This window comes from Esox lucius, chromosome 9 (assembly GCF_011004845.1).
Source record: "Esox lucius isolate fEsoLuc1 chromosome 9, fEsoLuc1.pri, whole genome shotgun sequence".
NCBI lineage: Eukaryota > Metazoa > Chordata > Actinopteri > Esociformes > Esocidae > Esox > Esox lucius.
The window spans coordinates 5,700,236-5,725,758 of NC_047577.1; the positions used below are offsets into that span (position 1 = coordinate 5,700,236).

General features: G+C 39.6%; 2 protein-coding genes across 17 annotated transcripts in view; both read right to left on the reverse strand.

The window, feature by feature from the left end:
* Window positions 1-541: 541 nt before the first annotated feature.
* LOC105009424 (GTPase IMAP family member 9) lies at window positions 542-19,842 on the reverse strand. 5 transcript variants are annotated; one of them, XM_034294148.1, is made up of 6 exons: window positions 19,767-19,842; window positions 9,679-9,764; window positions 7,622-7,693; window positions 7,126-7,179; window positions 6,921-7,034; window positions 542-3,103 (listed from the first exon to the last, which is right to left on the reverse strand). In XM_034294148.1, exons 3-6 carry the CDS (start codon window positions 7,644-7,646, stop codon window positions 2,028-2,030), a joined length of 1,269 nt encoding a protein of 422 aa, XP_034150039.1. In that variant the 5' UTR covers window positions 7,647-7,693; window positions 9,679-9,764; window positions 19,767-19,842; the 3' UTR covers window positions 542-2,027. The 5 variants fall into 5 exon arrangements, with proteins under 5 accessions (XP_034150039.1, XP_034150040.1, XP_034150037.1 ...); XM_034294149.1 differs by having other exon boundaries at window positions 7,126-7,176; window positions 9,657-9,764; XM_034294146.1 differs by having other exon boundaries at window positions 9,657-9,764.
* Window positions 13,915-25,523, reverse strand: part of LOC105009423 (GTPase IMAP family member 8-like) — a 29,196-nt gene continuing 17,587 nt past the window's right edge. For 4 of the 12 annotated variants that reach the window (XM_034294134.1, XM_034294136.1, XM_034294133.1 and 1 more), the window contains exons 2-7: window positions 22,502-22,587; window positions 21,443-21,536; window positions 20,356-20,457; window positions 19,767-19,892; window positions 16,014-16,628; window positions 13,915-14,913 (exon numbers count right to left, since the gene is read on the reverse strand). In XM_034294134.1, the coding sequence (XP_034150025.1) occupies window positions 14,117-14,913; window positions 16,014-16,628; window positions 19,767-19,848 (1,494 nt within the window). In that variant the 5' untranslated portion in view covers window positions 19,849-19,892; window positions 20,356-20,457; window positions 21,443-21,536; window positions 22,502-22,587 and the 3' untranslated portion in view covers window positions 13,915-14,116. Of the gene's footprint in view, window positions 14,914-16,013; window positions 16,629-19,766; window positions 19,898-20,355; window positions 20,458-20,613; window positions 20,857-21,442; window positions 21,537-21,631; window positions 21,722-22,501; window positions 22,588-22,672; window positions 22,808-25,523 lie in introns of those variants that run through there. The other 8 variants (XM_034294132.1, XM_034294131.1, XM_034294130.1 and 5 more) reach the window with 6 other exon arrangements.

Below are 25,523 nucleotides of genomic sequence, written 5' to 3' on the forward strand. Positions count from 1 at the left end.
GTTTATTGGTACAATCACACGAGGTTTAATCAGATTTCTTCAAATCAGATTGATTTGGGATATTGGTTTTGACACACCACAGTTATGTGTAATGATGGATCGCATCAAGGGGAGAGTTTATGAAATGGAAGTGAAAGTGATTCTAAGGAAAGAGCAGAAATAACAACCACACCTACTGGTTTAAATGCAGTATGCTGTACAGGCCAGAATTAGACAGGGGAGGTCCACATGCTTTACTGTACCGGCTCAGAGTAGACTGGGAAGGTCTACATGCTTTACTGTACAGGCCCAAAGTAGACTGGGGAGGAGTAAATGCTTTGCTGAACAGGCCCTGTGTAGACTGGGGAGGTCTACATGCTTTATTGTACAGGCCCAGAGTAGACTGGGGAGGTCTACATGCTTCACTGTATAGGGTCAGAGTAGACTGGGGAGGTCGACATGCTTTACTGTACAGGGTCAGAGTAGACTGGGGAGGTCTACATGCTTTACTGTACAGGGTCAGAGTAGACTGGGCAGGTCTACATGCTTTACTGTACAGGGTCAGAGTAGACTTGGGAGGTCCACATTGTTCTGTGTAAAGTTCAGTGTTTCCCCTCCTTGCAGCTATAACAGCCTCCACTGGGAAGGCTTTCCACAAGATTGTGTCTCTTTGGACATTTGTGCCCATTCAGCCTAAAGAGCAGATCAGGCACTGATGTTGGACTAGAACGCCTGACTTGCAATTGCCGTGAGCTGCACAGAGAATGGCCAAGTGGGATTTTATAGTCTAGAAACAGACACTGAACTGTTGTCTGGTGTTGTGTTCAATGTCACCACTAGAGGGAGCCAGCGGACATAATGGGGACAAAACCAAGAACAACGACAGTTGTTGGAAGTGATTTATTACACATCAGTTACAATGCCTTGTACATAATGAATAATCATTTGTAATTGATGCGGAACTTGACAGGAAGCCAGTGTTGGAGTGATGTTTATTTATTTTTTTCATTGCACAAAAATCATACATACAAACATACAAATGTTTATGCTTATCCATTAATTCATTCATAAACATGCGCATTCACACGCGCTGCATGAACGAAGAAAAGAAAACAACAACAAAAAGAAAGAACAGAAAGAAGAAAATCTTATAATTCTTGTCACTTATTTGTGCACATATTAAACAAAATAAAACAAAAAGAACAACTACTTTATGAATAAACCAAACCCAAACCTCACCCCAAGCACCAAACATTTTCTGTAACTTACAATAATACCTATCTTTTCACTTACTTTTTAAGTGTGTTAGTCATCATTTTTCTTGTAACATTCCTGTATTTTTTTCTTATACAAATTCTTAAATTTACAAACACTTTTGCAACACATTAACTCATAGTCCAAGGTGTTCCACAGTTTAACTCTGTAAATGGATAAACACATCTATTTTCATGTAGTTCGTGCAAAGAGAGTTTTAAAATGATATTGTTCTTACAGTCACATGAAAAAAGATCTTTATAAAATGAAAAGGATCACCATATGCATTCTACTTAGCCACAGTCTGTTCATTCATTTATAAGTGATAAAATGTTCATATTTCAATTAGTCACATTTTTGTAAAGCCGTCTTTGAGTCAGTATTTCTCACTAAGGTCTTTACAGATAATCAAACAAAACCCAAAATAACTAGTGAGGCAGAGACATAAAACAAAGTGGCTAGTGATCACTATCTAGAAATGGAGGAACAAAGGAAGAAACCTAGAGAGGAACCAGGCTTCAAATAGTGTCAGCATAATTGCTACAGTTAAACCACTCACTCCAACTGATATCCAAGTGCAATCTATTAATGCACAGGCTGGCTGTATAATATTGAGTATAACACACACAGTCATGTCTAAATAGAAATGCAATTTCTAACTTTCGACATTGCAACGTTTTACATTTTTATTTCAATGTACGGCAAAATGGTTGAAAAATCATATTAAGGGAGCACTTAATCAACTTCAGTAATCTGGAGGAATTCTCCGCTTCACCTCATCACTTCCTGTAATTTCATCTCATCCTAGGCAGACCTGTGTACAGGTACACTGCAAATATGCACACTAGAACAGCTCCCACTGCCAGATAAACTGATAGATTTGTAATTTCTGGAACGTAGATGACAATGGTGGCGCCTGGCTTATGGAATGCGGGTCTAGGGGAGGAGGGGATAGAAGCTCCTGGGTCTGATTCTGTGCCAGCTGGTGTTGATACAGAACCATTTGAGGCTGTATTGGGTTCTGAATCTGTCACAACATTTTCTGTGTCTGATGGGTCTGTGGGTCCTCTGATATCCTCCACAATGGTATCTGTTCCCAACATCAACTCTTTGATTTTTTTATAAATGCTAATTGTTTTACCTCTCTGATGTATTAGAAATGCCGTGGCCCAGACTGGTTGGGTCATTATGCGAACCGGTTTAGGTAAGGATTTGACAAACTTTACAAGTGCATTATTTTCCCATTCCAGAATCTCTTGGGCCCTCAGGAACATCTCGTTGGTGTAGTATTTCTCTTCATTCCCTTCCACCATCTCCTCCATCGTCTCCAGCAAGTCTCTGACCTGAGTACGGTCCTTTAAAGTAGCATTATTAAAAGAATGATATCTATTGCCACAGTTCTGTATGATGTCCTTGAGCGCTTCACTCTTCATCACAAACTCCTCAATGGTGTTCCTGCCCAGCTGATCTTTTCCAGTAAACAGCACCATGGTGTACTTAGAGGCTTCTTCTCCAAAGTTCTTCTGGATCCACTTCACAGCGTTCCTCTCCTCCTCTGTGAACCTCGTCAGTTTGATCACCAGCAGGAACACATGGGGTCCTGGGACGGTCTCTTTTATACACCTGACGATCTCCATCTCCATCTGTTCCCGAGACATTGTGGTGTCAAAGAGTCCCGGGGTGTCAATCACATGAATCATCTTCCCATCCACCTCTGCACTCTGCTTCCTTGTTTCTGCAGTGACGGACACAGGAGACAACTCTGCTTTAAAGGCGTCTTTCCTCCCCAGGATGGTGTTTCCTGTTGCACTCTTCCCTGCTCCAGTTTTCCCCACCAGAACTATCCTCAGGTCACAGGGCTTGACTGAGTCTGTGGCAACACACGATTGAAAAATTGTCTTTAAGTAATACATTATAATACTAACTGAAATGTATTAACAACAAAATATGTCTCTGCTGACAAGTGTCTATAAGCTGGAAAATAGCTTCATGGCTATTTTTATTTCTCTGTGATTGATAGTTGGGGTACTAAAACATACAGCAGCAAGTCAATTGGCTAATGGAATACCAGAAGTGGCTGTGCTTGTTCTCTTGACTTGATTTAAAGTAAAAAAAAATAATAATGTGAGTAACATGGTCAAGAAAACAGGTTTAAATAAGCCACATGACAATTTAGAAAACCAAGCAGGATTATGGCTGAACTGGGGTAATGTGTCTTGTCTTTCTGAAATGTTACTGCTTGGACCAGGTAAGTGGGAAGGACATGTTTAACACAGTTTTTTTATGAAGGATTCAAATGAAATGCTCATAATTAATTAATCACATTTATTTAAAAAGCATGTTTAAAACAGTGTATAGATACTAGTTGATACAATAGTGTTTACAGCTGCTATTTTTTAAAACAGCATTAACAGATATTAGTTTTTACAACAACATATACACATACCTGTTTTTACAATAGTGTATAGATTCCACTTTTTACAATAGCGTATACAGGTACCCATTTTTACAACAGCTTATAGGTACCCGTTTTTACAACAGTGTATACAGATAACCGTTTTTACAACAGCGTATAGGTACCCGTTTTTACAACAGTGTATACAGGTACCCGTTTTTACAACAGTGTATAGGTACCGTTTTTACAATAGCGTATACAGATACCCGTTTTTACAACAGCTATAGGTATCCATTTTTACAACAGTGTATACAGATACCCGTTTTTACAACAGCGTATAGGTACCTGTTTTTACAACAGTGTATACAGATACTCATCCTAAATACAAAGAAGCTGACAGAACCTGATGAGGGTTCAGGACCCAGCTCAGCCAACTGTCTGAGACCTTGCACTCTGTCTCCCACTGTATGTATCTCAATGCCATCTTCCTACTGTCCTGAAAAAGTAGGTATTAAAAGAATGCTAGTTCAAATGAGAATTTAATAGGTTTGATGCCATAAAACAGCAGAAATGACTTCCTACCACCGGGTTACTGCAAAATCCAGTTTGATGACAACTCCCCAACACTGATAGTCATTTGGCCTTTCCTGTCAGTGACGTCTCCCTGGCCATTTTTTGACAATTTCTGTACTTTGTTTCTTTCCTGTCCACCAACGATAGGCTGCATAGAGAACTTGACCTACACATAGAAGTGCTATTCTTCTAGTCACGGCCCGTAATGCTGCTTCCCAGTCAGGCGCATCAACTGCCTGCCACATTATCACAAACACCGCTACTCCAATGACACCCTGGACAGCCTTTTCCAGCACTTTCTGACGTTTATACAGAAACCATTCCTTCACATTGTCGCTAATACTATATACCTGTTCCAGACATCGAGTTGGAGCTGAAAAAAATATATAAATCTTCTTGATGATTAGAGGAGTTTTCAGCCATCTCTGTGCTTGCTGGTACATCTTGTGAGTGTAGTATCCACCTCCGTTCCTCTTCACCATCTCCTCTATCTTCTTCATCAACACTGGGATCTGAGTGCGGATTTTCTTCTGGTTGTTAACAGAGTGATATCGGCCTTCACAGATGTTGACAAGCTTATGAAGCTCATGGCTTTCTTGCCAAAAGTCCTTGACAGGTTTACCGTTTAACTGATCTTCACCAGTAAACAGCACTATGGTGTACCTCAAGGCTTCTTCGCCAAAGTTCTCCTGGATCCACTTCACAGCGTTCTGCTCCTCCTCCGTGAACCTCCCCAGTCTGATCACCAGGAGGAACGCATGAGGTCCTGGTGTTGAGCATTCAATACACTTAACAATTTCTGTTTTCAGATTTTTCACGGCCGTTGACGTCTCAAAGAGACCAGGTGTGTCAATCACATCGATCTTCCTTCCAGCCACAATTCCTCTCTGTTTCATACAGTGTGAGGTCACAGACTGCGGGGAAAGTTCTGATTTAAAGGCTTCTCTCCCCAGGATGGTGTTTCCTGTTGCGCTCTTCCCTGATCCAGTTCTACCCAGAAGAACAATCCTTAAATCAGAGCGCCTTCCAGAATCTGTCCAACACACAATGAAGCAAATATCATACAGACACCCCCACCCTAAAAAATACAAATAATAATAATAATATGTGTTTTGGGGGTATAACATTGGAATCCCACATTATTAGTCACTATTCATTTACTATTCTTATTTTATTCAGTTAAGTTTTTTTTTTATAGCTGCCTTTTTCAAGCAACCAAACTGAGAATCATAATCACACAACATTTGATTTGCCTGTCATTCTTCTCCACGGACTTACTGGTTCACCATTAGCCTAGCGGACTACATAAGCAACTGTTTCCCCCGAACACAGGCGTTTTGTACATTTTGTGTAGGCTATACCTTTGTGGTCAACACACAGCAGTTTTAAAAACAAAACACCCAAGATTAACACATGCGTACATGTGTTTCTAGTGATCATTTCATTTTGGTAATGCTTCTAAAATTTCTACTAAGTCCGGTGATTCTGCTAGCTCTGATAAATGTTCATTAGCCAGAATAACAGCAAAGTATCCACATTTGTGTTTGTTTAAGCTGTTTCAAGACAATTAAAATCATGTCTGCTCATGTTTAATAGACAGTTGACAGACAGAGAGATCCTATCTATCAAGCATTGTCAGAAAGTCAGATCCATATCTATCAAGCATTGTTAAACAGACAGAACCCTATCAATCAAGCATGGTTAAGCGGGCAGACAGAACAACTGTAGCCGTATATAAAAACTATGCATTTTACATAAAGATTGCTAGACACAGATCTCAACTGTTATTGCATCTTAAAAAGTTAGTCAAAAAAAACAAATAGTGATTTCCAATAGCCACTGGTTGTTATGCAATAAGAAAAGCACAGATCTATTGAATTAATTTATTTGCCACCTTTAACTTGTGGTCATAATGCTGATTGTATATGCATTCTTTATTCGGTCAGTCAATGTGTTTCCCCGGGATATCAAGAGAAAGGAGAACCTAGCTAGCTAGCCATCTGACAAGGATGAAAACACACTAACAAGAACTAGGATGTTCAGAAAGCCTGCTTCCTTGGATGGGACCAGAGAAGGAAGTAAGTTGTTCAGAAGGCCTTTCGGGGGCGGGACCAGAGAAGGAAGCACTGCCCCTAGAGAGTTTTTAGATAATGTTGGCATCTTGTACGATACACTGTATCTGCTGATGTGAACATTGAAAAAGGACAACCGTGACTACACACAAAATTGGGTCTAGCAAAGGTCAGTAGCTATGACATGGAGGATTTGAGAAATGAAACAAAAAATGACAACATTTATTTTTACAATTTCACTTGCCTTTCAGTACATGCTTGGACCTAATAAGATTTGTCGTTTAGCACGGAAAAAAACATTTCCGTAATCCTGCTGGCCGACTATGGGTGAGACGTATGTCGCCACACAAATCATGCCACCTTATTATACCTTTTAACTTCACCATCATTTAAAAAGTTTCCTTAAAAATGTGTAGTGTGGCATGCAGGGAAAGAATTTCCCAAAAATGATAGCATGAGACTGGGACAATGACAAAACATTTGAATAAGTTAAAGGTAGATTTCACAGAATGTAGACTTGCTGTAGGTAATGTAAATTACATTGTAATTGTAAAGTAACATTTACATTTACGGTAGATGTGCTTTGTATTGGTTTGGGAAGTCCTTTTGTGGTTTCATTACACCGTCTAATCAAGCTGCTATCTAACCTGAATCGTTGGCCTCTGCTGGGTTGTGACTCGGTGACTCCTGAACGGTCATTTGATCAGTGGGTGAAAACCGACTGCGGCGTGAATAGCGGTCTTGGTAGCTGCAAGTGGAGGCTGCAAAGGAATCATGGAATCGTTGATTCATAGCCCACGTCTAACGAGGCGTATTTGTTATTTGAAAATCTTTTATTCAAGTCATACTCACTGGAATCAGATTTCTCTTTTTTCTTCTCATCTTTCAGCTCATGCGAACGTTCTGCTGCAGTCATTAAAAGAAGTATCATTTTTATTTTCATTGACAAGGTAGTTCAAGCTCTGAATGCTCGTTGGCTGGAAGCTGTGGTATATCAGACCATGGGTTTACTGCTAATTACAGTCAACTCAAAATGTCTTGGAACCAATCGTGAAATTGAGCAAAAGTGAATGCAGAAAATAAATAACATAAACAATGAGTCCTATTTTGGGCCATATAAGGGCCATACCGCCATACAGTTATTGCCCAAACATACAATAGATTGCTATACGTGCTGTTAAGTTCTCCTAACCATGCTATCTCCCTTAACAGGGTGTTCAGGTTATCATCCCTCAACCTCTTGACTGTTGCTCGACATCTTAAACTTCTGTTTAACTGTCAGTGAGACCATTCTTCCTCTCATCCACATTTCCATGTAGTTTTCCACACTGGTTGTGATGGTTGTTACCTTTTACACTCTTCCCTGCTCCCATCCTCCTCACCAGAAATCACCTCAGAACATCAGGCTGTGGTAGTGCTTCTGTTAATCACAAAATATAGCGTGTATCATTATTAGCAACAGCTAAATTCACCCTGACTGACAACATTCAGGAGATGTTTATGGGATGGTTCAAGGGCAATAGTCTCATTTTCTTGAGCACCGTACTAAACATTTTTTTCCAGTTTGATGGAATATAATTACATTTGAAAAAATATATATTGTTATAATTCCAGACTGTGATTTTAAATAATATAAACATGGTTTAAGTCAGGAAAATATTTATTCATTTAAATAAAAAAATAAAAAAACACATTTGAAAAAAGAATGTGCTGTCAATCTTCTTCTTGTTACAGCACTTTTTGTTTCATTTCATTTTCCAGTCAAGCTTTTATGTAACATGCATTGTTGGCATTCTCAGGCGATTGTGATTGGGTGCGGCTCAACCAAATGACTAAACAACTACTAATGTGGAATCTTATATTGAGATGTAATCTTGTTGCCAGACACTTTGGCATAAATTCATGAAATGACTGGTGAGACGGTCTGTCAAACTTGGCCTTCATTAGCCAATGGGACACCACTTTAGGCACTAGTTTAAATGGCTTAGTCTACTGTACCAACCAATCTCCTCAACGTGGTCTCGGGAAAATGTCAAATATTAGACATAAATGTGTGACACCCTTTATTGTTATATATGTTATGATATGTTAGATATGTTATGTTATGCGACATTACAATGGGCTACCAAAAATTTTAATATTTCACAAACGTACCAAAACGTAAAATAATTTTACAAAATCTAATACTTAACTGGTAAAATGTATCATATATTATGAATGCAATTAAACATCTCATATATAATGAATTTAAACAAATGTGTGATATGTTACAAATTATTGGTTTTAATTATTATTATTGGTTTTAATTATTGGTATTTATGTTAGGTATTACAGTACTGAGGTTAAGGTTTGGGTTAAGTCTATAAAACGAAAAATGTTTGGTTAACGTTAGATATCACAATACTGGGGTTAAGATTTGAGTTATGGTTAGAATAAATCTGCCTCTGGTTGGATTTTAACATGCGACCATTGGAGATGTTACCGCCCATCCACCATCCCTTACCAAAACACCCCTCTGTTTAACTGGCTCGAACGTCCAGAGGTTGATACTCTAACATTACTTACTCTAACATTGATACTCTAACGTTACTCTAACGTTATCTCTGCATTTTGAAGCCATGTCTGTATATATTGGTTTCACCACTTAGAAATAGCAACACTAAATGATATGTAGCACCTTATTTACCAGTATTGGGTTGACTGGATTGCCAGGTGTTCCTGCTCAGTCAGGTGTGTTCCTGACTTTCATCATTTCTGAAGGAGGTTGGCGTGAACGTGTCAGCCACCGCCAGCAACATTCACCAGCATATTTAATCCTTATTAGAATAGGGCTTTAACAAAATGTCAGAATAATTAAGGGGTCTGAATAGCTTCTGAATCCAATGTACAGAGGCTATACTGCAAGATGCATTAAGTGCAGTTGTCTTATGGTCATTTATGCTTGGATTTATGCTAGTGGCAAAGTGAAGTTCTTACATGTTGCCTCTAACGCAGTTATTGTGGCGAAAGGTGGCTTTACTAAGTAGTTATGTATTGTATATGGCGTTGAATAATCAAAAAAATAATAAAAAAAAAAAAAGAATCAATGTTTCCCAACGCAATATTAATGTTCCCTTAAAATGATTGATTCTTAGTGATAATGATTGAATTTAAGTGATATTTGTTTAAATTATGTATAAATATATAAAATTGAGTAAAACATTTTAAATGTTTTTTTATATATATATATATATATATATATATATATATATATTTATATATTAAACAACTTCACGCATACATGTCAATAATATTTGTTTAAATTAATGTTGGGTACATTGTTGTACATGATATAATTATCAATAACGAGCTAGTTACTTACCTCGACTGAAGATGTTACTCACCTTGACTGAAGATGTTACTCACCTCGACTGAAGATGTTGTCGGGTATCTTGACTGAGAGCTGAATCAATGTACTGCATTGTGCATTCCTTGTTCCGTTTCATCTGTGGCTAGGATAGCCAATGAGAGATCTTTAATGTGATTGCATCTTTTAACAGTCTCACGTGTTAACCCTTCATCACCCCTGCACTTATTGCCCTGTCTGTGTCTACATAGTTTCAAGCATTCTTGTTATAACCCTGAAGCCCAGATTACAGTGTATTTAGCTACTTAATGGAAGCAGAGGAGTAATTTGGTATTGACCAGATTAAGTAATAGCCTACATTTGCGTGTGATTATTTTTACCTGTAAGATTAGAGAACTTTTGCATGTCAAATCGATAACTGCTTTTCAGTAGCTAAGCATACATGTTGCCATAAAAACATTATATGGTTACCACTGTAGACCGTGTCTGATTAGCTGTCTATGTGGCAATGGTTTGGCAAAGGCTTCAGCCAGCATGAGAAGGCATATCTGCTGGTGGGATTTATCATACTTTTCTGTCCGTCTGCTGCTGTCGGTTGGAGGTCAGACACCTGTAGTGTCAAAGCAGCTCGCCTCCTCACCCAAACTCATACCAAAATGAAATGATCTGATGTCATGAACTGTTGTGTCTGTTACGCCCAAACAAAAACCGATGTATGTTTAAAAGACTGGGCCAATTGCCAAAGCACTTTGATGGCTTTATGATGCACTGCTCCATAACGGACCTGGGATCGAGTCCCGATCTTAGTGCGGTTTTATAGGACTGTTTTTGTAACTATTATTTTTTGTAGTAATATCGTGCTTTCGCAGAAATAAATTCCCTGCACTACATTACATGTTATTAGCCTATCATCAAATAAGGTATTTACTTGCATTTTCCCTTTTACTTTTTGAACTTGTTCGTCATCATTCCATTTCATAAGGACAACATGTTCATCGTGGCTTCAAAACGAAGCTAACATTCCATGTGCCTGTCATCAACAATAAGATTAGGATCTAAAGACGGATGACTGAAAGACATCGGCACATGTGGGATAGATCCAAAATGGCGCCCTATTTCCTTCATAGTAACTACTTCTGGTCATGTGTCTGGTGTCATGAAGTGAGCAGGGAGCCATTTGGAACCCTCCCAATGAATCTCTCACAGTAGGAACTTTCCTCAAATGTTAACCTCAAATTGTTTTGTGCTTTTGAAAGATAGCTTGTCAATTGTAAGTATGGTTTTAACAGTCAGAATTTAGACTTTGTCTGTAAATGATAAAAATCTAATATACTGACCTGGGAATCTGTGATATTTCAGAGCTGAGTCTTTTATTGGGGTGAATTTGGTCGACAGGTAATATATAGTATTTGCACAACAATTTTAAAAAGGACATTTGTTTAATGAGGTGTCATCACACAAGTTGGTTTCAGATTCTCTCAGCCGAGGGAGTCACAGAGGTTAACAGAAAATCCTAAATTAACTCCTCTGTCCTCCACTCCTCCCTCGTCCCTTAATTTGACCCTTCGGTGGGCACCTTCAAGAGAGTCTTCTTCGATGCAGCTCTGTTAGCAAGTACCTATTAAGGTGGAATCCCATAAGCACTATTATCAAGTACCTATTGAAGTGGAACCCCATAAGCTCTGTTATCAAGTACCTATTGAAGTGGAATCCCATAAGCACTATTATCAAGTACCCATTGAAGTGGAACCCCATAAGCTCTGTTATCAAGTACCTATGGAAGTGGAACCCCATAAGCACTGTCATCAAGTACCAATTGAAGTGGAAACCCATAAGCACTGTGTTATCAAGTTCTTAGCAAAGTGGAACCCCATAAGCACTGTGTTATCAAGTACCTAGTGAAGTGGAACCCCATAAGTATTGTGTTATTTATGAGCTTGCCCACTTCCACACAAAATAATGTAAAGACGTGCCTAATGATATGACACAATAACTGGCACCATTTGCATGCTGTCATCAGGATTCTTAATCATGCTAAGTGCTAGTGTAGGTCTATTCAACTCTTAGCCTACAGGGACAGATGCCTGCTGGATTTCTGAATATAAGGGTGCCAACACCTTTCATCTATGGTTTTTAGAAAATAACATACTGCTTGTTTAAATGTTTTGTGTTTGACAAATGTTTGTGTATTGGTGTCTTTCATTGAAAAATGCATTCTGTGATTTTTGGCAACTTGTTGAAAGTGTGGCACTAAAAAGGAGTCCCAGAAGAATGTGTAATGTACAGCACCGGAAAATTTGAAAAGGAAGGTTTTGAGTGAGGAACCGAATGGTTAAAATTGAGAGACCACTACAAATTGAACCTTGCATCGAAAGGAGCCAGTTGAGGTGGTTCGGGCATCAGGTAAGGATGCCCCCAGGGCGTCTCCCTAAGGAGGTGTTCCAGGCACGTCCAGCTGAGAGGAGACCTCCTGGTAGGCCCAGGACCAGGTGGAGAGATTATATTTCGACACTGGCCTGGGAACGCCTCGGGATCCCCCAGTCAGAGCTGGCAAATGTGGCTCGGGAAAGGGAAGTTTGGGGTCCCCTGCTGGAGCTGCTGCCCCCACGACCCAATACCGGATAAGCTGATGAAGATGAGGATGAGTATGAGTACAAATTGAACGCTTCTGTCCCTCACCCAAAACCTTCCTTTTCAACTTTTTTGGAAAGGAAATAAAAAGTTGCAGTGGTCTCTTTATTTTTTCCTGGAGCTGTATTTGCCAATGTGTCCTGTTTTCATCCAATATACTAATTTTCCAGTTTAATATTTAATTCCTAACTGAGGTATGAAAGTGATTCTACTTAGAAATTATCACAAAGCTATATATCCCAGAATGCATCTTTAATAAACGCAGTCATTATATGTAAGGACATCTTTCATTTGAAATGTTTATAATATGTATAAATGATTAAAGACTTTACTATACAGTTAGGTCCAGAAATAATTGGACACTGACACAGGTTTTGTTATTTTGGCTGTTTACCAAAATATATTCAGGTTACAGTTAAATATTGAATATGGGCTTAAAGTGCAGTCGCTCAGCTTTAATTCACATCCAAATTGGAGGATTGGTTTAGAAATTACAGCTCTTTAATATGTAGCCCCCTTTTTCAAGGGACCAAAGTAATTGGACAATTGACTCAAAAGCTTTTTCATGGACAGGTGTGGGCTATTCCTTCATTATTTCCAATACAGAGGGTTCACCAGAAGGTGCAAACCATTCATAAGGTTCAAGAAGAGAAAAGCCAGATTAGACTTTGCCAAAAAACATCTGTGTATGATTCATTCATTGCTTAACCCACAATGAACAGGGTGACGGAGAACCAATACAGCACTCGGTTTCAGTATTCTGTTATTTCAAGCTGGGAGGAAATTCAGAAATCCATACTATTTGTTCTCTGTTTCTCTCTTAGGATATTGGAAAAACAGCACCTGTCAATGTAGGTGGGGAAAGAGGAGGTACTGCCAAATAGGGTCAGTTTATTTTGGTTTTATCAAGTGCATCAAGCACATGGAGAAGGGATGTCGACCACTCAGTCTGGTGTCGGTGTGTGTGTGTGTTTTTGAAGTAAGTCTGGCAGAGAGGAGAGCTGAAGCTGAACCAACATGACCCCAGTAATGAACAAGATATCCTACTCGCCCACTGCTGGGGATCACTGTTAGCACATCAGATGACAGGTAGCCTACTGACCCATCCACCCATATAAACCCATGTGTGGTACTCATACTACTAACCCAGCACTGGGATCTCTACAACCATAATACTGTGTCTACCTACCACTCCCAGCTCCATGTGGCCAGTTTTGGAGTTAAGACTGAGTGTAGCTGTCAACCCAGTTCCCATGGACTGTGTCCTTAACTCACACCCTCCTTCTGCAAAGCTAGAACCAACCATAAACGTTTGTCGTTAAAAGTGTTTTGTGGAGACACGCTGTTTGTTGATGTGTTAAATAAACACATCAGTAGCAAGAGGGAGTTTTGTAGCTTTACTGGAATTAATCTTATATTTTGAAATGGTTTGTGGCCCACCAGTTTTTTACATATAAAAACGCCACTGCCGCGGACCGACTCACAACTACAAATTACTGTACGTTTAGATACGAGAAAATATATTTTGTCATTTCGTTCATAGATATTCTTTATTTAATGTATCATGTAGAATAGAAGCTGCTATACATGAGAAAGATGTTACAGTAAAATACAACGACCCCCAGAATAAGAAATTATGGTTGGTTAAGACAGAAAACGGCACATTAGTTTATTATTTTATTCGAGAAGTCATGCACAGCATTGTACATGCAGTGTCTTGGCATAACATTCTGCTCCTCTGGGGAGACTCAGTGCCATCACATGATCGTTTATACGCTACTACCAACAATTACATCACTGTGATATTATTAATAACATGGATCACTGGCCAATTACCACTTGGGGTTCCTGGCTAAACTGGCAACGCTAATATATTTTGGGAATGTAACATTCAAAAAACTCCTTAGTGCATTCAAGTGTATTGGCACCTCCAACTACACCTGCTGTCACCAACACTGGTGAAGCAAAATACAGACCTACTGCAGTTGCGGCTATGTTGCCAAGAGCTCTCCATTTACAGTGAGATATTGCACATTTAATCTCCCTCTGAGCTTCTTCATAGACATCACTGGTGTAATGTAGTCCCCCATTACCCTTCAACATCTCCTTTATCTTCTCCAGCAGCTCTGTTACTTGAGTCTTGTCTCTTCTCCCATCATTGATAAGAGAGTGGTATCTGCCCCTACAGCTGTTGACAAGCCTTTCTAAGTCTGGGCTTTTTTTAAGAAATTCCTCAACAGATTTTCCGTTCAGTTGATCTGCGTGAGTAAACAGCACGATGGTGTACATTGAGGCTTCTTCTCCAAAGTTCTCCTGGATCCACTTCACAGTGTTCTGCTCCTCCTCTGTGAACCTCACCCCCAGTCTGATTACCAGGAGGAACACATGAGGTCCTGGGACTGACATATAGATGGAATTCTTGATCTCCATCTTCATCTCTTCCTGAGACATTTTTGTGTCAAAGAGTCCTGGGGTGTCGATGACATCAATCTTCATTCCGTTCACATCTCCACTCTGTTTCTCACTCTGTGATGTCACAGACACTGGAGAAGACTCTGATTTAAAGGCGTCTTTCCTCCCCAGGATGGTGTTTCCTGTTGCACTCTTCCCTGATCCAGTCTTCCCCAGTAGAACTATTCTCAGATCATTCTGCATTTCTGCATCTGTGAGAACAGACAGTAATTTGAGTAAATAGACATTTTTCTAGTCTTTCTAAACGAGTGTGTATTTTTAGTTTGACATTTAGAATTTAAAGTCTTCACAAGGATAGTAAAACATGAAATATTTGCCCTTATTAGAACCGGTTATGGAAATTTTGAACTAAGGTGCATTTGAGAAATGTCTGTCTTTCTATTGGCTGCTATGTAAATCTGTACTTTGATTGGGACACACATGTCTGTATAATATCAGAGGATTATTAGGTATTTCTGCCTAGAAGAAGGATGTATTCTTTGTCGTCCTATACATGTATGAATGAGTTATTAGTTAAAGATACCGAGAGGGGTCTGGTGTTTGAATAGGAGACATCCTTGACCGGCACGGGTGGATTAGAGGGGTACTCGTAAATCTGTATAACCCTTAAGTGTCTCTGTTGACTATCCAGACATTGTGTCTCCTCAGGAGTTGAGAAGGATAAGGTGGGGGGACAGCCCGCCCTTTGGGTAAACTCTTGTGACAAGACCGATGGCAGCATCTTACCACACCCCTTTTCTATGTAATAAATATGGATTGTTCATGTATGGAGTTAGAGACACCTCAGACGATTATGTGTGTGTAAGCGGTTGACGTGTCTCTCATAATAGTCTCTGTGCATAATAGTTAATAAAACGGTTATAATGTACAAAGATAATTTTGTCTCTGTGTCCCTTACTCCGAGTGTCGATACATTGGAATTTCCATCACAAACCTTTTGGACGCTTTTGGACACTCACCACAAATTCGGGATTTGGTGTTAGGTTTAGTGTCAAAATAGGGCTAGTGTTTTTTTTAATTTAAGTTTCAGGCATTTCAGTTCAGATTTAGGATTACAGGTGAATCATAAATCAGACTGGTGAACCATGTTTTTATGTGTACTGTATATTGCAGTCGGTGACTCTTGTTAAGTGTCCTTTGTTTAAGTTTTTTTATGAGTAAGCACATCATGAGCCTGTATAATCCAGAGTCAAATTCCTCGTATGTGCCCATACCTGGCGAATAAAGCTGATTCTGATTCTGACTTACTTCTGCTGTGGCTATGCTGTCATTTTACAGTAAGACATCTTACATCTGATCTTCCTATGAGCCTCTTCATAGACATCAGTGGTGTAATGTTGTCCATCATTCTCCTCCACCATCTCCTTTATCTTCTCAAGCAGCTCAGTTGCCTGTGTCTTGTCTTTTCTGCCTTCGTTGGTAAGAGAGTGATATCTGCCCCCACAGCGGAAGACAAGCTTACGAAGATCTGAGCTCTGTTTCAGAAATTCCTTAACAGATTTGCCATTCAGTTGATCTGCATAAGTAAACAGCACAATGGTGTACATTGAGGCTTCTTCTCCAAAGTTCTCCTGGATCCACTTCACAGCGTTCTGCTCCTCCTCTGTGAACCTCCCCAGTCTGACCACCAGGAGGAACACATGAGGTCCTGGGACTGACATATAGATGGCGTTCTTAATCTCCCTCTTCATCTTTTCCTGAGACATTTTTGTGTCAAAGAGTCCTGGGGTGTCGATGACATCAATCTTCCTCCCGTTCACATCTCCACTCTGTTTCTCACTCTGTGATGTCACAGACACTGGAGAAGGCTCTGATTTAAACGCCTCCCTCCCCAGGATGGTGTTTCCTGCTGCACTCTTCCCTGATCCAGTCTTCCCCACCAGAACTATCCTCAGATTGTCTGCATCTGTGAAAACCGAAACGAGTTTAAGTTGATAGATTTTTTTTCTAGTCTCTAAACAGGTGTTTTTTGTCAGATGGAATTAGAAGTCCTTACAAGGATAGTAAAACATGAAATATCTGCCCTCATTAAGACCTTTGACTGGTCACCCTGAGTACAAAGGACATGTCTGGATATGGGGTAAGGGTTGGAGTCACATTAATATTAGTATTAAACCTTTATTTCAACAGGGAAGACCGACTTGGACCATGGTCTCTTTTACAGCTGGGCGTGTACGTTTACACAGACAGTTTAGACACAAACAAGACACAGAGAACAGACAAAACAAGACGCTCACAGATAACACATTACAAAGTACATTGCCTTAGTCACTGGTGTTATTCCCTAGTGGATCTTGGGCCTGGCGAGGTCTGCGCTGTCCACTTTGTGTACTAAATAAATGCAGCGCACTTGTCTTCAAAGCATACATATACATATATTTATAGCTGTATACATAACTGGAAAGCAAACAAAAAGGTGCAATGGTCTCTTAATTTTTTCCAGAGCTGTATATAACTCAAATACATGTAACACCCCTGAAAATACAAAACACGTTATACTCTCAAGGTTTACATACAAATCATGTACAATCAGAGCATGCCTGACATATAAATCTGGAGGATTACGAACATCAGATCCCTCAAGGACAATGCACAGAATTAAAAACAGTCAACAAAAATAAAAATCAGTTTAGGGAAAACCAAAAATATAAATCATTTAAAGGAAAACGATCACAATTAACACAAAGAATACAGCAGATTGTTACATTTAAGCAGAGGGTATTCCCCTGATAGCACAAGAACTTGCATTACCCAAAGCAGTCACAAGAACACAGAAACAAAAATTCTCCAATAAATGTTTCAAATGGGCAAGTGGGACTAGAGTCCCAAGTTTAATTCTTGCCTCCAGAATATTCCACAAGCAAGGAAATAACTTACAGGAAAAGGCATTCATATCCAATTCTGTGGAGATTGCAGGGGCCTCAAGTGTTATCCAGGCTTGAGATCTGATTTCATGAGTTATATTTCTAATGTTGAAAACTGATGATAAATAATAAGGTACTTTATCTAGAAGTGCCTTATAGACAAACATGACGTTCTCGTCTCAAGGTCAGCCAAGCCCAGCCCACACTTTCATATAAACTACATTTCCCAGGCATTTCATTGCCATAACTTGTTATTGCTAATGACAAATAAACCTTTTGAACAAATAAACCTTTTGAACAGTGTTGAGTTCTGTAGCTAGCACCCATAATAAAGTGCACAATGATAAATATCATAAGCGGTTTAAATGTGGATGCCGTAGCATTGCATGTATATAATACTGCCTGCACAATTATTAGGCAAATCATATTCCTCAAGATTGATTTTATTGTTGAACAAACACAATGCTCTCAGTCAATCCGAAATATAATTGAACCTGAATGTTTAACAAAGGAAAAGTGAGTTTTGATCTTTCTCAGGGGGATACATAAGAGTGCCAAATTATTTAAGCAAGAATTGGTGTGCAGAATTGTTAGGCAACTAATTAAAAAAATATTTCTCCCAACTCAGGTGTTTATTCAAAAATTTTTAAGTAAAGTAACAAATAAATAACACAAAATGACAATGAATTAAAATGTTTTGTCCTTTCAAAAATATAACCCCCCTTAAGGCTCACCCTTAACTGCCATGAGCCTTCCATCCAAGGAGTCTGTCAGTTTCTTGATCTGTTCACGATCAACTTTCGCTGAAACAACAACCACAGCCTCCCAAATGCTGTTCAAAGAGGTGTATTGTCTTCCCTGACTGTAAATCTCACATTTGAGAAGGGCCCACAAATCCTCAATATGATTTAAGTCAGGAGAGGAAGGGGGCCAGGTCATTATTTGGGCAGCTTTGTGACCCTTGCTGGCAAGCCAAGCAGGGGAGTTCTTATATATGGCTCATACCAGTACCCTTCTTCCACCTGGCTAGTGCCTGAATGAAGGGGTGCCGTGTCCAGAATCCTCACTTAGTAATACTTGCCTAATAATTGTGCATGCAGTGTATAACTTGCATACAAGTAGCTTGCACACTTCAATAAATATGGATCCAGATTGTCAGCGCCTATCGATTTAGTAGAAAATCTATTGCAGATAATGCAGATAAGAATTTGTGAATTTTAGGAAATTAAAAACTGTCTTTTTGTTAACTTCTTCCCCCGATGTCTGAGGGGCTGAGGAAATAGACCAGTCAGGATTATTATTTTTATATAAAAAAAATAAAACCAGCAGAGATAAAGTGCTTATTAAAGGCATCAAAAACGTGGAGTTACCACGTTTAAGTGAGTTAGCGTTTTTCCAGATTATAGAGGAATCACCGGCAGACTCTGTCATAGCATTAAGAAAATATCTAGATTTTGCCTTTTTTATTCCTCTGGTATATTTATTTCTCTGTTGCCTGAAAAGAGAACAATCAGCTGTTTCATCAGTTTTCCTCGCCAAGGCCCAAGCTGGGTTCTTTTGTTGGAGGTGTTAATGCCAGACTGTGTAAGCACAGCCGGCCTAGAAGAGCAAATGTCTCTTACTGAGTGAGTGACTGACTGACAGACTACCCCTTGTTAAAAAGCGTAGTGACACGGCCTGCCATGCAGGGGAGAGGTGTTTGAGTCTCGCCGCAGTCCAAACAAATGGTGCATTAGGATTTGTTCAGGATGGACAATGACTTTGCTGGCTACAACCTTCAGGAGCTACGTTATAGTAAGCCTAAAAGAAAATTGTTTACTGTTATATTGCGACTATTTCTGGTGGATTTACCAGGTATGCATCCGTGCATGCTTTGGACACAGTGATATCTAGGTTAAAATGCTAAATAATTACTTAAAAATCATACAATCATATGATTTTCTGGATTTTTGTTTTCGATTCCGTCACTCACAGTTGAAGAGAACCTATGATAACAATTACAGACGTCTCCTTGCTTTGTAAGTGCGAATACCTGCAAATACTTGTTCTCCCCACTGTATGTACTCTTCTCCTTAACTGTCACTATGTAGTTGTCGGGGACCATGTCTTAATTTCATTGTGTAGGATGACACTGTGTTGTTCAGTGCATTTGACAATAAACCTTGAAACTTGAAACTTACCTTGACATTGACCTGTGTTGGCTTGCAGACAGAGTGTCAGCAGGAACAGAATCCCATTAGCCACTCCTCTTCCTCGGGCCATCTCTGCTACAGCCGCCAATCAAACAAAGGTAAACAGCCCGGCCCCTAACCAGGAATTGGGGAGGCAACCAATGGTTAGGCACAAAATAATCAACCAAACAATTGTGCACCTTTGCCTTGTATTTTTAAATCGGGTATAAGTCTTTTATTGTTCCGTCACTCAAGATTGACTAATACACAGGTGTGTCAGTCTCAGTTATAACCTCCAATGTTTTTGATGAGTCAGAGCTTTCCATTTTGAACAGGATATTTAATATTTGATTATATATATCTTCAAGTTGTTTCCTAAACCGATCAGCAAAAAATTTAACTAATAATCTGTCAATAGACTTTATTTCATTTTGAGTTCCAATAAACGTAATTATAGGGATTATTATGGTCAATTCATTATGTTTGCGTCAAAGGCATACAAACTGAAAACAATTCAATATTTACTCAATATAATTTTCAAATAATGTATTTTGCTGTACATAATTTAAGTAATAAGGTAGTTAGGTTGAATACTCACTGTGCCTGTAGTGAACAGATCTGGAATTGTTGTTCTCTGTTGTGACAGTGAGAGTTGAAGCAACGTGCTGCTCCTTACACTCTGGGGTAAGTTTCGTTTCACCTGTAACAAGTCATTTACAGCCAATGAGAGTGTAGACAAATACATCTCTGTTAGCATTCTGGTTGGGTGTACAACCATGGCTATATGCCTGATGCAGGAAACAGGCCAATACAAATGTGTTGGAAACTATGTAAGCATTGTAATGTTATTATTTACAACTATTACTGCCATCCTGGTGGATCTCATGTTCAGTGACCAAAGAACCAAGAAAGGAATTACTTTTCCAATCCGCCTCACTGATTCCCAGACGATGTTGACTCTCCCTCTCTCTTTTTGGCCACTTGTTGAAAGTGTGGCACTATCAAGCCATAAAGAGTCCCAGAAAAATGTGTAAAGTACAGCTCCGGAAAGAATGAAGAGACCACTGCACCTTTTTCTTTCCTTTCCAAAAAAGTTGAAAAGGAAGGTTTTGAGTGAGGCACAGAAGGGTTAAAATTAAAAGATCACTGCAAATTGAACGCTTCTGTCCCTCATTCAAAACCTTCCTTTTCAACTTTTTTTCCCCGGAGCTGCATTTGCCAATGTGTCCTGTTTTCAAATATACTGATTTGGAGGAATGATTTAGGAATTACAGCTCTTTAATATGTAGCCCCCTTTTTCAAGGGACCAAAAGTAATTGGACAATTGACTCAAAAGCTTTTTCATGGACAGGTGTGGGCTCTTCCTTCATTATTTCCAATACAGAGGGTTGACCAGAAGGTACAAACCATTCATAAGGTTTAAGAAGAGAAAGGCCAGATTAGACTTTGCCAAAAAAACATTAGTGTATGATTCATTCATTGCTTAACCCACAATGAACAGGGTGACGGAGAACCAATACAGCACTCGGTTTCAGTATTCTGTTATTTCAAGCTGGGAGGAAATTCAGAAATCCACACTATTAGTTCTCTGTTTCTCTCTTAGGATATTGGAAAAACAGCACCTGTCAATATAGGCGGGGAAAGAGGAGGTGCTGCCAAACAGGGTCAGTTTATTTTGGTTTTACCTGCATCAAGTACATGGAGAAGGGATGTCGACCACTCAGTCTGGTAGCGGTGTGTGTGTTTTTGAAGGTAGTCTGGCAGAGAGGGGAGCTGAAGCTGAACCAACATGACCACAGTAATGAACAGGGTATCCTACTCGCCCACTGCTGGGGATCACTGTTAGCACATCAGATGACAGGTAGCCTACTGACCCTTCCACCCATATAAACCCATGTCATCATCATCTTCCGCTTATCCGGGGCCGGGTCGAGGGGGCAGCAGTCTAAGCAGAGATGCCCAGACTTCCCTCTCCCCAGACACTTCCTCCAGCTCTTCCGGGGGGACACCGAGGCGTTCCCAGGCCAGCCGGGAGACATAGTCCCTCCAGCGTGTCCTAGGTCTTCCCCGGGGTCTCCTCCCTGGTGGGACTGGCCCGGAACACCTTCCCAGGAAGGCGTTCCGGAGGCATCTGAAACAGATGCCCAAGCCACCTCAGCTGACCCCTCTCAATGTGGAGGAGCAGCGGCTCTACTCTGAGCTCCTCCCGGGTGACCGAGCTTCTCACCCTATCTCTAAGGGATCGCCCAGCCACCCTGCGGAGAAAGCTCATTTCGGCCGCCTGTATCTGGGATCTGGGATCGAGAGCTTTCTTCACCACGACAGACCGATACATCGACCGCATTACTGCAGAAGCTGCACCGATCCGTCTGTCAATCTCCCGTTCCATCCTTCCCTCACTCGTGAACAAGACCCCTAGATACTTAAACTCCTCCACTTGAGGCAGGCACTCTCCACCAACCTGAAGTGGGCAAGCCACCCTTTTCCGATTGAGGACCATGGCCTCGGATTTGGAGGTACTGATTCTCATCCCCACTACTTCACACTCGGCTGCAAACCGTCCCAGCGCATGCTGAAGGTCCTGGTTTGAAGGGGCCAACAAGACAACATCATCCGCAAAGAGCAGAGACAAAATCGTGTGGTCCCCAAACCTGCCACCCTCCGGCCCCTGGCTGCGCCTATAAGTTCTGTCCATAAAAATAACGAACAGAACCGTGTGTGGTACTCATGTGTGGTACTCTTACTGCTAACCCAGCACTGGCATCTCCGCTGAGCTCTGTTATGTAGGAAGACTTCTGCGAGGCGTCCATTCTGTAGGATATTTCGGGACCTGTGAAAAACACAACTCTTTTTAGTATTTTACTAATTAAAATGGGAGGATGTCAGGACCTTCCATCCCTGCCATCAGAACCCACCATAAACACCTCCCTGCCATCAGAACCAACCATAAACGTCTTGTCGGGTCATTCTGCTTTCCACGGAAGAAGCAGGTCAGTGGTCAAGACACAGGCTCCATCCCAGTTCTTTAAACACACATTTATCCTGCTACTCTGAAATGTGAAGTAATCACATTTCAATTAATGTGTAAATAATACACAGGAGTTTAAAGTAGGCAGAGCGAACGTGTTGGTTAATTACCAGTTTTTTTCTTGTTAGGTGATGCAAAGGCTTATGTCAGTCCCTGAATGGACAAAAGTTATATTCTACCATTCTCTTATTTAGGTGACTATTCTGCTTGTTTAGAGAACAGTATTATAAACAGTTGGTCAAATTAAATTTGTTTTCTGTGACTCAAAATGTATTCCATATTCATAAATATGGTTGTGTGCCGATACAAAACTGCTTAATACATCTGTGATTCATTGTAAAATATTTGTTGTTTATTTTATAGTGTAAAAAAAAATCAATAAACTGGTACCTGTCCATTTTATAATCATTCACCCATTAAGCCCATTAGTAAAGACAGGAAGTTACAAACAGTGCTTGCTGTTTAAATGTCAAATGGAAAAAACATTGTTAGACCTAGGTAAATCCTCACTCCGCCTAGCTTCTTTCCACTCTCCATTCTTGATTCCTAGGTTTTTTTCAGGGAGGTGAAACAGTCAAGTGAGTTTCTCTAAAATATGAATTATACATTATACAAGTCCATTGTAGCCAATATTTTCAAATAATCTTTGATTCTTTTGGACAAACCTTCCCTTAACAATGAAATGCTATCATACATTTACACAGTTCAGTAGTTTCTTTTCATACTATTTGCCTACAGCACTAAAGGTATTTGTATTTCTCTTTTTTCATTTGTGCTTATTTAAGTTAGAAAAATAGAACTTCCGTATGAGTGTTACTATGGCAACGTACGTTTAATGTGTTCTAAATCCTTTATAAATGTGAATAAATACTCAAACATAAATGCGTTAAATAACGTCGTAGGCCTATACACCTATACGAGTGGACGAATTTGCTTCAGGATAAATACGAAAAGGTCCGGCGAACTGAATTAAATGTATTGACTTGGGCACCGGATAACCGAGACATTGCCCATACGCCATTGCGTCACAATACGATAACACTAAGAGATTATTGGACTGGCTGTGTTGACATTGAGATCTTTACCTCTCAGTCCGTGAAATCGACTGATTTCAGGGAAAACGAAAGTGAAACGGTCCCTTATAATCTGGCAAACCAACTGGCTGCAAAGGATCATCGTTTTAGGGACCGTGTACTTTTTGGTCATTGGATTATTTTGTACAATGCTGAATGACAAAAAACGGTTATTTCATATTAGATTTCCATTATTTGATTTTCAATGAAAAACGAATATCGGCCAATTAGGAAATTGCATTTTCCTCTTTTTTTCGTTGTTGAATTTGAAACAAAATTGACTTGATTCCGTTCTGAGGAAATTGGACATGGATTATTGGTAAAGAAAACGAACGTCTCCATCTTTCTATTTTTGTTTTGTTCATAGCAGGAATTCAAGTCCTTTGTTCCTCATAGACTATTAATATGGTCCTCATAGAATATGTATAGTGTTTGGAGGGTATGTTGGCTGAACTAAGTTAGTTTGCACTAGCTTTAAAATTTGCAAAATGGCTACTTACGATATAACATGATGGCTACCTAGTCTTACCTGGTTATAGACTACAGTTATGTAAATCAATAACTCCACCTTCTACAAGATTAAGCTTTCTGTTCAGAACTACCTGCTGTAGAAAGCTGATTTATCCATTACTATTTGTAGCTTACATACCTAGATCTTCAGCTAATGGTGCTTATGACTAATAATGAACATCAGGTACACATGGTTATCTAACTAAGACTTTGCATAGCTCAATTAGATATTTCTTACACATACAAAAATATATAATTACGTAAATTAATAATTGTGTTATAGAGGACATTTTGCATTATCCCATATCTTCCATGTGCATTCAACGATTCTAATCCTATTTCTGTGGGGCCCAGTTGGTATGCAATTTTCACATGCACTGTCTAATTCTTTTCAGGATTTTCAGCATTGAGCATTCAATCTAATTGTTTACTTTTTCACTTCTTATTACGAGTCCAGCATGAAAGACCACAGCGACCAGCATGTGTGTGAAGGTTTGTGGAACAGGCAGGCTAATATATACCCCCTGACACCCCTCCGTTTCATGGGATTCCCCACTCCTGTGAATGTAATGTATACCAATAAAACTGGTCTCACATTCTGGTCATCTTAAGACATTGAACACTTTTGAGGACTGAAGTCATTATGAAATGTCAGAAGGTGAAGAAATTGAACTTCAGCCTGGAAATTCCAAATGAATTCAAGGTCACCTTAATTTCTCTTTCATCCGCTCAAATTGTGAGTTGTTCATTAAATCTATTATATTTGTTATAATACTTTGTGTGTTTTCTTTTGCTATTTATTATAACCTTTTTTGCCTCTTCCCTGATGTCCACGACAATGACAAATAGGTAACCATGTACAGTATCTGCTGTTCATTATTAGTCAGTCATAAGCACCATTAGCGGACAGAATATCTAGCGATGTAACCTAAGAAAAGTAATGGAGAAATCTCCACTTTCTACAGCAGGTAGCTCTAACCAGCTTGTAGAAGGTTGAGGGAGTGACTTCCACCAACTGTTACTATAAGTGTAGTCTGAAACCAGGTAAGTTTAGGTCTCTAGCTTATTAGATAGCAAGTAGCTAGCTATTAGATAGCAAGTAGCTAGCTGTAAAGCTAGTGCAAGCTAACATAGTTCAGTCAAGTTTTCTGTGTA